General features: G+C 41.2%; 1 protein-coding gene across 1 annotated transcript; it reads left to right on the top strand.

The window, feature by feature from the left end:
* The first annotated feature begins 6,143 nt into the window (after positions 1 to 6,143).
* LOC142396605 (uncharacterized) lies at positions 6,144 to 6,837 on the top strand. Its single transcript, XM_075479518.1, has 2 exons — positions 6,144 to 6,739; positions 6,822 to 6,837. Exons 1-2 carry the CDS (start codon positions 6,144 to 6,146, stop codon positions 6,835 to 6,837), a joined length of 612 nt encoding a protein of 203 aa, XP_075335633.1.
* The last annotated feature ends 5,814 nt before the right edge of the window (positions 6,838 to 12,651 follow it).

A 12,651-nucleotide genomic window follows, 5' to 3' on the forward strand; every position in this document is an offset into this window, starting at 1 on the left:
TAACATAACACTTCTTTTATTTTGTTCAAGATTTTTCAAGTGTACTCTGTTTTGTTCTCTTTTTCTCTGTTTTTCAGTTTGGGTCTGGTCTGTGGTGTTCTGGTTTTCTCTGTTGTTGCTTGTTAGTTTCCCTAGATGTCCTCAGTTACCCTCATGTTGTTCCAAATGACTGTTTTACCACCTGTTCCCAGTTTCTCATTACTTACCTGCATCTATTCACCTAAATCAACCCCATACATACTCCCGATAGCCTGTCTAGGTTTTTGCCTCTGGTCTGTTGAGCTTTTTGGTAGGAATGGGCAATCCCTGTCTACCAGCTTTCTTCATGTGGGGGGAGACCGCTAGAAACTCTGGGTTTCTTATAGTAAACCTGCCAGCGAGCAGGTTATGTTCACAGAGTCTGTTACCATGGTGACTGACTCAGGCTACGGCTACACGAAAACGTTTTTCACTGTAAACGATACTTTAGCTTATCGATTGGCTGAGTTTCCCTTATCTCAGGGTTAGCTTACTCTGAGTTTTCACATAACCCGCTTTCTGGAATACCCCTCTGCTCAGCACAGACTTTAGAAATCTAGTGTGCAACTCATCAAGGCAGCACGTTGATGAACTCAGACTGCAGATGATCTCTTCGACTATTTTGTCAGTAACAGGTGCGAAATGTGTCAGCTCTAGGTGTCTAGCTGGCTGCAGAGTAGTTATTTGTGTTCTATTTGTGATATTTGTGTGGAAATTATTGCTTTTATAATGCCTTGAACTTTGTCATTAAAGAATATTGCAAACTCATTACACTTAGATGTAGAAATGAGTTCTAAAGGCAGAGAAACTGGAGGGTTTGTTAATCTGTTTACTGTAGCAAACAGGACACGAGAGTTGTTACTGCAGTTTTTGATGATTTCAGAAAAATAACTCCCTCGTTCTACGCAAAGTCTGGTTGAACACACATAGCTTTTCTTTATAAATGTCATAATGCCGTAACGGAGTAGGACCCAAATGCAGACAACGTAGAGGAGGTGAGTTGATAATGATGATTTAATGAAAATAGATTAAAAGATCCAGGAACACAGGGAGCACAGCAACAAAAACCAAAAGGAGACTAAGGAATGTTCGAGGGGATGACGGGAAGTTGATGAGGGAGACAAGAAAGACTAGTGGGACAAATAAGACGAGGATGGAGTGGTGGAACTGACATGACATATGAACTGGGGAGGTTGATTACTGAACAGGACGCAGGTGAGAGTGAAGAGGGCCGATAGAGAGAGAGAGAGAGAGAGAGAGAGAGAGAGAGAGAGAGAGAGAGAGAGAGAGAGAGAGAGAGAGAGAGAGAGAGAGAGAGAGAGAGAGAGAGAGAGAGAGAGAGAGAGAGAGAGAGAGAGAGAGAGAGAGAGAGAGAGAGAGAGAGAGAGAGAGAGAGTACAGGGGGCGAGGGAGAGCACACTAACTTAGGAAAATGAATCTAAAGCAAAGGGAAAATATACCAGAATAATAACGGGGAAATAATCTAACTAACACAAAGAACACGCAAGGAGTAATTAAACGCAACTGAATATGAGGAAAAAACAAAGCTAAGGTGAAACAAAAACACCACAAAAAACACCCAGATCCAGACAATAAATCTCATAATCAACCTGGAGCTTTGACTTGCACCATTTCCGTCCGGCTCTCCGGCACTCCCTTTTCTGTGCCCTGACTAACTCTTCTTTTCTCCATGGTGCACACTTTTTATAATAGTAATAATGCCACTATGTTCTTTTTTTTCAGTTTGTTGTCCACAGGGAACTAGAAAATCAATTGCATCAGAAGGTCTTTGTGTCAGATAAAAGCAGTGTGACATACTGGAACACAGTTCCGTTGGCCATAAGGGAAAACTCAACATATGTAGCTTTTAAGAAACAACTAAAAACATGGCTTACAGATAACCAGGACTGTAAACATGAAGGGTAGTTTTATTTAACATGCAATACTAAAAATAAATTGGTAGTAATTCTGTAATTCTTAAAATTAGTTGGCACTTTATTCCGTGCACTTTACTCCATGCACTTTAAAAATAGCACTTTAGGATAAACGCACTTTAATATAGTACCAGATGCACTTTAATAAATGTATACTTGTATAGGAGGGTAAAACATTATTTGCCAATCAGATGCATTTTAATGTCTGAAACTACTGTGCGACTAAATTGTGTTGATATGGTTTTTCAGTATGGTATTCGTACCATAACAGGTCATTTGTTGTATATCTAGTGATTTGGTTAAGTGAAATGGAATGTTGTACGCTTTGTTTTCTAGTTTCCTGTTTTTGTCTTTGTCTTGTCTTGATTTTAGTGTGGACAGCAGGACTGCAGATGGAAATTAGCCTTGGAGCTAAATCTGGCATATTTACATTGTATGTTTATTAATATGCAGAGTCCTGTCACAAATAAACAAATAACTAAAACAAAACACTAACTATTGCATCTTTTATTTTTTCTAATACTTCCATTTTCATGAGAAAGCACTTCCTCATTATTAAAATGAAAATAATGAGCTTATTTAGGGTCATATCTTTACCTTGGGTGAAAGATTTCACTTTAAGTTAAAAACTGATCTAAATAAATATGATTCCACATGTCTTTGACTCAGAAGTGCAGAATGTCCACAGCAGCTGTTTTTGGTGTTGGGCTAGGCTGGATAGGGTTAGGGTTAGGTTTTTTCTTCATAACTATTTAATGCAGAGTTTTGCCTGCACAAAATGTCCCCATACTGACATCTCAAGATACCTTTGTGTTTCGAGACCAAGTAATGACAACCCTGTTTGTGACTCACTGGTTCCCATTGGATTATGTGGTACACAGTCTTCCACAAATTTAGGTGCAAATTACCCTGAAGCCCTCAGCTGAACAAATCTATGCTATCACTGAAAAGTTCTTCTACTGACACTGTCACCATGGCACACAATGGACATAGTTGGGTTAACTTTCTCCTTTAAGGTGTGAATCCGTCCAGCAGATGGGTTCCTCATCCTCCTCTGGGTCTTTGTAGACAAAGGAAGGAGGAGATGATTAAAGTGGGTTTACAGAGTTGACTTTTCATTGGATGATGTGATTGCATCACCTCAAAGCAAGCCTATTATCTGTGCAGCAGAGCAGTAAAAGGAAAGCAGCCATTTGGCAAAATTTGTCTCGGGGATGGCCTCTAATTTCACCCTGTAATGAAATTATTTGAGCACTATCTTATCAGCACGTCCTCTCTGACTGAAAGGCAGAGTGGACTGCTTAACCCTCCCTCTCAAGCATTTCCAAGTGATCTGACTGGCTGTGTCAAATAAACTGGACTTGAAAACTGGATAAAATAGTGCATATTAAACAAGCAACTAACAGCAAATTGTTAAGATATTTCTGTTGCTTCTTTAGGGGAAAAACATTTAATTGCTTACTTATTTTCTAAGAAACTCAAGCAGCAATTTTCAGTAAATTATCAAATGATTTTTATTTTATTTATTTATTTATTTTTCTTTCCATTGTTCTGTCTAGCATAATGGCAAGTAGAATTGTAATATGAATACTGTGTTATGCAAAACACGGTATTCCTTTGGCAAAGCAAACACATTTGCTTTGTTAATGGAAGCTTTATGAATGTAAAGCTCCCCTTAATTCCCAAGGACTTCTTATTTATTTATTTTTGTTACAGTTCTTTAGAAATAATAGTGCCAACTCTGACAGGGTGTCAGGGAAAGACGGAGAGCAAAGAAAAAGAAAGAGAGACTAAAGAAATGATAGTAGAAGACCATGAAAAATAAGACAAAACCAGACAACTGGCTGCTATATCTGTAAACACCAAACAGAAAACATCTTAGAGTCTCTGTTGGGAAACCAGGTGAAGAACCATCAGGAGCACCTGAAGTCGACAAACAGAGAGAAAAAAACAAACAGCAACAACACAAGCAGCAAGTATATAGAACATAACTCTGGATACAGATAGTTTGAAACCACAGGACGACACAGCAACTCTATTATAATAAGCATGTGACTGAGTAAATGAATGTGTGTGTGTGTGTGTGTGTATGAACATGCAAAATATATGGTACAGGTTTTACATGGATTGTGCTCAGTCATGATATATCAAATAAAATTTCCATTATGTATTATATGTTCAAGATGTTTTATTCCTTTGTTCTTCCATAGAGTGAAGTTTAGCATTTTATAGTTTTGCAGGATGTCAGAATTGTCCCAGATGAGTCCAAGCTTACACAGGAGAAGTGAAGACTTTCCACCAGGCTGTCAGAGAGGTGCTGATGTTAATGCTTTTAAAACATTTGGGATGTTTTATGTTTGAACTAATGAGTGCAGGTCCGAGATTTCCAGGTTATCACACAGTGCTCGTTCTATATTTAACCATGGTTCATCTTGTGGGCTATAGGTTTAAACCATTTTTATATATATTGTAACCTATTCGCTATGAAATAGTGCTGAAAATTAGGTAAATCTAATCCACCACTGTCTTTGTTCTTTTATTGAGTTTTTAAACTGATAGGTAGTGGTTTGTTTTTCCAAAGAAATTTGGAGATGTATGAGTCCAGTGACTTAAATCAAGTAGCAGATGGTTTTATGGTGATCAGTGCATTTTCCCAATCAGCAGACATCATAATTTGTCACTGGACACTTTCAGCAAGGCTGTCTCTGTAGAGTAATGTTTGCGGAAACCAGACTGAAACGTCTCATGGATGTTACTTTGATCCAGGAATAATGACAGTTGTTCAGAGACCACCTTCTCTAGGATCTTGGACAAGAGTGGTAGCTTTAAAAAAGGCCTGAAATTAGATTAGATTAGATTGTACTTTATTTATCCCACAACGGGGAAATTCACTTGCCACAGCAGCAACACAGCAGCAACAACAAATATGGACAAGAAATTTAAAAAAGAGAAATTTAAAATGTGTCACATCAAAGAAGGGCTTGAATAATTTTTTTGAGTGCAGAGAACACATGCTGACATTCCTGGCAGATCATTATTTTCAAGACCATTCCATTTTGAAATAATTAATGACATCAGGCTCTTTATCTAATGAGTTGTAATCATTACTGCAGACTACGGGGCACTGACAACATACCAATCGACCACAGCACACCGCACCCTATGGAGTCAATAACTTACTAACCGCCTGAAGATCAAGTGTCTAAGCTTGATGTTCTTTTGATCAGGTTTTCTAATCCATAAAAAAGAAAATAGAAACAAGGATTTATCTCTTATTAACTATTTCCATTTTGGTCTTCGGTCAGCAAATACACTGGAAAGAATTACTGGAACTTTGTGGTGGAATGTCATTAGTTAAATAATAACAGTAGATAACTGTAATTTATCAGCATCATTTCCTGACAAACAGACCAACCGAACTTGGTCAATGACACCATGAATGTAGTGAGTTGTTGGACTGATTACAAGCTTGTTTTTTAAGGGGAAGTTTGAGACCTCAAATTAAAGACGACCAACTGGGTGAACTTAAATTGTGGGACACAAATCAACTACCAAATGGGCTTTAGATTATAAAATGTTATAAGTAATGTTATTCACATGGAGTTAGCTGCTATATGCTAGCAAACTTAAACCATTCTGGCCTTGATATATCTTAACACAATAATGTACTGTTATGAAATAAAACAAAACAAAAAATCTTGATAAATTCATCACAACTATGGAAAGTTATGACTAGTTGAGTAAGGATTATCAAAGTAAATATCACTTCACCACCTTCCCAACAATGAGGCGATGAAATACACCTCACAACGACTGCTTTTTCTTCAGGATTTCTGCTTGTATGTTTCATAGAATACATCAATTTGACTAATAATGTTTCTCGTAACATTTGAACAAAATAAAATGCAAATACTTTTTGTTATATACTGGAAACTATTGGGGACGGAACTGTAGTTAAATGGGGGTTGTCCCGCCGGGGGCTTTTTAGTGTGGAACATCCCAGTTTGGATGTTGTTGTTTTGCCGTCTGAATTCTCAAGTAAAGAATGACTAAACTGTTTACCTGCCTCCGTGTGGATTGAATGGATTTATACAGAGACACTCGGTTATCACACTGGCGACGAGGATTAAAAGAAGTGGATTAAAAGGAGTGAACGGGAAGTTTAAAAGGAGCAACGAACTTTAAGTCAGAATGATGTCAACGGTTGGGACGCTCAGTGAGTATGTGGAGACTGACGGAGATTGGGTGGAATATGTCGAGAGACTGCAACACTTTTTTGTGGCAAATGACATTAATGACCACTCCAAACAACGGTCAGTTCTCCTCAGTGTATGCGGTGCCAAGACCTACAAATTGATTCGTAACTTGGCATCGCCGCGGAAACCGGGAGACTTAAGCTTCCAGGACATAGTTAAGCTAGTTCAAAACCACCACAACCCCAAGCCACCAGTGATTGTTCAGCGCTTTAAATTCCACACGCATTCACGCAAGCAGGGAGTGTCAGTGGCTGCATTTGTGGCCGAACTCAGGGCCTTATCCGAGCACTGCGAGTTTGGTGATGTACTAAGTGACATGGTACGTGACAGATTAGTCTGTGGAATTAATGACGACAGTATTCAACGTCCGTTGTTGGGTGAAGCCAAGCTCCCTTTCAAAAAAGCACTGGAGATCGCCCAGGCAATGGAAACGGCGGCAATTAACACCAAAAGTATTCAACAAGCAAGTGGGACGGCGCAACCTGACGCTGTTCATCACGTGACCAATGAAAAAAAAGGTAAACAGCAAAAGTCAGTTGAGTGTTACCATTGTGGGGGACCACACTTTGCAAATGACTGTGGTTTCAAAGACTCTGTGTGTCACAATTGTCAGAAAAAGGGTCACATAGCCAAAGTGTGCAGGGGCATGAAAAACAAACAAAAGAAGGAATGGGGTGGAAAGCCAAACATGTTTGCACATCACTTGCAGGAGGATGAGCCTCAGGAAGAGGAAGAGTGTTCATATAACATGTTCCACATCCATGCCATCAGCCAGCCCAGGGCAGAGCCCATCTACGCTACACTGAAGGTGAATGAAGCTGAAGTGGACACTGGGGCTTCAGTGTCAGTGCTTAGTGAAAATGCATATCACCAACTCTGGAAAGCAGCAGAGGCACCTGCTCTAAAAAAGTCTGACATGCGATTGAGGACGTATACGGGTGAGTGCATTCCCATCATTGGGGCAATTGCTGTGGATATTGCTTACGAAGGACAGAAGACAGCAGGGACGCTGTTAGTTGTTCAAGGGGAGGGACCTAGTCTGCTGGGTCGGGATATACTACAGAAAATTCGCTTGCAGTGGGGGAACATCTGGGGAGAAGTGAAGCACATGACAGCAGTGCAAGACATAATAGCCAAGTATGCAGATGTGTTCAAGGATGAGCTGGGCACCCTCCAGGGCACCACAGTGAAACTGTCTGTGGACCCCAAAGCTCAGCCTCGGTTTTTCAAGCCACGTCCGGTGCCATACGCCATGAGGGTGAAAGTGGAGGCGGAGTTAGAGCGGCTGCAGAAAGTAGGTGTAATTGAGCCGGTGGAATTCTCCAACTGGGCAGCGCCAATAGTGCCAGTGGTGAAGGATTGATGGCGGAGTGCGAATCTGTGGAGATTACAAACTGACAATTAACCAGGCCTCCCAACTCGACACATACCCGCTGCCTCGAGTGGAGGATTTGTTCGCAATGTTAGCAGGTGGACAAACATTCACAAAGCTGGATATGAGCCATGCGTATCAACAACTTCTGTTAGATGAGGAGTCAAAACAATATGTGACTGTTAACGCGCATAAAGGACTGTTCAAGTACAACCGCCTGGCATTCGGTGTCGCATCCAGCCCAGGTATCTTCCAACGCACGATGGACAACCTGTTTCAAAACCTTCCACATGTGGCCGTGTACCTGGATGATATTTTGGTCACAGGAAAAACAGAGGAGGAGCATTTGCGAAACCTTGACCAGGTACTGAGGAGACTGTCTGAGGCGGGACTGCGCCTCAAGCGCAGCAAGTGCGTGTTCCAAGCTCAGAGTGTCACATACCTGGGCCATCGGATTTCGGCGCAGGGTTTGTCCCCAGTGGTAGAGAAGGTGAGGGCGATAAAGGAGGCCCCAAGCCCAAAGAATGTAACAGAGCTCAGGTCCTTCCTGGGGCTAGTGAACTATTACAGTAAATTCTTACCTAATCTCTCCACTGTTCTGGCTCCACTCTACCAGCTGCTGCACAAAGACAGTTTGTGGAAATGGCAGCAGGCCCAAGTGGAGGCATTCCAGCAGGTTAAAGGACTGTTACATTCAGACCGACAGCTGGTGCACTTTGACCCTGCCAAGGAGGTCATCCTGTCTTGCGACGCGTCCCCCTATGGCATGGGGGCGGTCCTTTCACACCGACTGGAGGATGGATCTGAAAAGCCCATCAGCTACGTATCACGTACACTGACCGCAGCAGAAAAAGGGTACTCACAACTGGAGAAAGAAGGACTAGCTGTAGTCTTTGTGGTGAAACGTTTTCACCGGTACCTCTATGGTCGCCGTTTCGACATTTTCACAGACCATAAGCTCTTAATGGGTCTATTCAGTGAGATAAAAGGCATTCCCCCGATGGCATCTGCAAGAATCCAGCGATGGGCACTGACCCTGTCTGCCTACCAGTACCACATAGTGTATAAGGCAGGTAGTGAGAATGCAAATGCTGATGCTTTCAGCCGCCTGCCACTTCCCGACACACCAAGCCACACCGTTTTCCCACCAGAGTCAGTTTTTCTGATGGACAGACTGGCAAACACACCAGTGACCGCAACACAGATCAAACAATGGACTGAAAGGGATCCAGTGCTATCACAAGTAAAGAGGTGGGTGATGCAGGGCTGGCCAGTAGCAGTAGGGGAGGAGAGATTCAAGCCATATGCAAAGCGCAAGTTAGAACTGAGTGTTCTGGATGGCTGTATCCTCTGGGGCTCCAGAGTGATCGTCCCCCTCCCAGGCCAGGCACAGGTGATGGATGCCCTGCATGATGCCCACCCAGGAGTTTCTCGGATGAAAAGCCTGGCCAGGTCATTCGTATGGTGGCCTGGGATGGACAACGCTTTAGAAGAAAAGGTCAAGAAATGTGCACAATGCCAAAGCAACCAGAAGATGCCGGCGTCGGCCCCATTGCACCCGTGGCAGTGGCCGGGCCGTGCTTGGTCCAGGCTCCATCTGGATTTTGCAGGTCCGTTTATGGGCCAGACCTTCCTGGTGCTGGTGGATGCACATTCGAAATGGCTCGATGCACATATCATGTCAAATATGACAGCGGCTGTCACCACTGACAAGCTCAGAAGCATCTTTGCTACACATGGATTACCAGACACGGTGGTGACAGACAATGGTCCCACTTTCACCAGTGAAATTTTCAAAGAGTTTATGGAAAAAAATGGGATCCGACATGTCTGCACTGCCCCCTATCACCCCTCCTCAAATGGACTAGCAGAGCGAGCTGTGGAAACGCTAAAAGATGGACTGAAAAAGATGACAGGACATTCTCTGGAAACCAAGCTCTCTCGTTTACTTTTCCAGTACCGGATTACTCCACACACCACAACAGGGGTATCACCAGCAGAGATGCTTTTGGGGAGGAGGCCAAAGTCTCACCTCGATCTCCTGCATCCAGACGTCGGTGAGAGAGTGGTCCGGTCGCAGGACAAACAGAAGCTGAGGCGGGACCAGCATGCAAAAGACAGAATCTTTCAGCCAGGTGATCAGGTTTATGTTAAAAACTTTGCTACTGGTCTGCCCTGGCTGCCAGGAGTTATTCAGCACCAGACAGGACCTGTGTCTTTTGTTGTGGATTTGTTAGATGGCAGGCAGGTGCGGAGGCACCAGGATCATCTACGTGACCGCTATGATGCAGGAGGGGAGGGGCCTCAACGTGTGGCACACAAGGACAGTGTGTTCAGCCCTGCAGGCCCAGCTGAAGTGCCCCAGGCACCAGAAGAAGACCAGGTCACGCCTGAAAAGCCAGCAGCTCCGACCACTCCGCTGGCCCCCAGGCCAACCCAGCTCGGGGGAACACCAGGCCTTAGGAGATCAACAAGGCCACATACGCCTCCAGACAGACTGGCCTGGTAACCCATAATGTTTGTTATGTTGTTAAGTCAGGTAACAGCCTAAGCACTTTAAGTTCAAACCAAGTTTAGACAGAGAGGTACAACTGTTTTTAATTTGTGCCATAATATGTTTACATTTAAAGGGGGAGAAGTGTTATATACTGGAAACTATTGGGGACGGAACTGTAGTTAAATGGGGGTTGTCCCGCTGGGGGATTTTTAGTGTGGAACATCCCAGTTTGGATGTTGTATTTTTGCCGTCTGAATTCTCAAGTAAAGAATGACTAAACTGTTTACCTGCCTCCGTGTGGATTGAATGGATTTATACAGAGACACTTGGTTATCACACTTTTTAAATAAGACAAACTACAAATTGCACTTCTGTTCAGCCATTATAAAAGATTATATTTGACTGGAAATCTACGTTTGTAGTGTTTTTTCAGTGACTTAGTACTTAATGTGCTACTCAAAAAACTGTTCTGGGATTTAAACTTTTTCTAAATTTAAGGACATTTTACATAAAATAATGTTTACATAATATATACATATATAAAAATATATATGTATATATATTAATAATCAGCATACATTTACATAAAACCTTCCGTCATCCTATCCTTTACAGGTATAAAAAAATACAATTACATACTGTAAATAACAGTGAAGTGAACTAAAAAAATACTAGTAAATTACTTGCATCTCTGCTACCATTGTTTTACGTGACCTTTTTGACAATGTATGGAAATAATTTTAAAATCTAAAAAATGATATTCTATTTCTGCTAAATCCTTAAATATAACAATTAATAACATTCAGAGGTCAACCTGGAGATGACAGTGATGTCAAATGCCATCCATCCTTTCTAGAAACAAATTCTATTTACATCAATATGTAAAAATTACCAGTTAAGAAAGTTATGAAAAACAACTTTGAGATCACCCCAGAGACCTTTACTTTTTAATCAGATATCTCCATCTGGGGGAGTGAAGAAAATAAAATGACCATTATTAATTCCATTATAATCTTTTCTACAACCACCTATCCCAAATTCAAATTTATCTTTTCATGTTTTTCTTGCAAGAATGATCCTCCTTTTCTCTAATGTTCACCCTCAAAACATATCACAAAACAATGTCCACAACCAATGATTCATCTACTTTCCTCTTAACCTTCTTCCTTTTTAGAAATCTCTCTAAATAGTACTTTTCCTTTGCTTTCCTTTTATCCTGATAGGTATCCCGAACTGATAAAAATTGTCATTAATTTAGCAAAGGCATTTCTTATATTATAGCATCTTTGTTACTTTTACACATTGTAACTTTATGTATTGTATAGAAACTGAAATGTCCAATATATATAACAACATTATAACAATATTATAACAACATCAACATCGGTTTTAATATAGAATAATTCAACTTAGCACTTGAATGATACATCTGACTGACACATCTCCAAAGAAACTGCACAAGCCCTAAAACCAATAAAGTTGAAAACAAACATCATAGGTGGGAAGAAGAGTCCTGAATTTCTTTCACTGCTTCTCTTCATGCCCAGCTTTAAAAGGACAGAATTCGCACCTAAAAAGATTCTTGTCTGTCAGAAAGATAAAGACCACCATCCATCACGACCAACCAGACAGATAGGTAACTCTGCAGAGGAGAGAAACTACCTGTACATTCTATCAATCTCAGATCCCTGCTCTTTTATACTGCCACAAGATAAGCTGAAGAGCAAAGGTTGCAGTTGTGAAGGTAATTGTGTCTTGTGAAGAGCAGCAGGTCCTTTGATCCTTAGTTTCAGTTTTGTTTCACTAGACATCTTCTATACATGTCTAATCCATATGCAAACGTATCACATGAAAGTTTGAAGAGAATCTTTTTACATAAAATCAACTTTTTTCTTTTAAAGTACAGTAAGTACTGTACTAAATGGGTCATCTGACCTGGAATGAAAAAAGTGAAAAAAATGTGGAGCAATCTTTTGAAATGAAATGTGACCCAGAAATCCTCAAGGGATCATCTATTTAATCTTTTCTCGGAAGACGATCATTTATGTGTATTCATTGGCTGGCTCAGACCACAAACAGCTGGCAGGTCACGTCATTTTAACCTTTGACAGGTCAGTTTTTCTTCTAAAACAAAACTACCTTAAGATCAATTATTTCATTCACTTTCTCTTTTGCACATCTCACCCAGCAATTGAGGTTACAGATGATGTACTAGTTATTTTGATGTTGCACAACAAGATTGATCCTGGCTCTGCAGCCAAACTGGAGAATGAGGCAGAGATAGTTTCCACTACCTAACTTTGAATTATCAATTCTCATCCAAGCTTCCTCATACTCAACAATGCAGTTTTGGTGGACCCTTGAAATACATCTACCAGATTTAAAGTGAATCAGATTATGACAAAAGCGACACACAGTGAGACACACATACAGAGAGAGATTTCTTCATATTCTGAAAAGGAGGTTGCAGACAACTGAACTACAGCTGGACTTGTTGACAAAGGTTCAAAATGGGGACAGCCCTTCCATCAAGGAGGAAGAAATCTGCAGTGACTGACACAAAGATAAGCTGCA

This window comes from Odontesthes bonariensis, chromosome 12 (assembly GCF_027942865.1).
Source record: "Odontesthes bonariensis isolate fOdoBon6 chromosome 12, fOdoBon6.hap1, whole genome shotgun sequence".
Lineage (NCBI taxonomy): Eukaryota > Metazoa > Chordata > Actinopteri > Atheriniformes > Atherinopsidae > Odontesthes > Odontesthes bonariensis.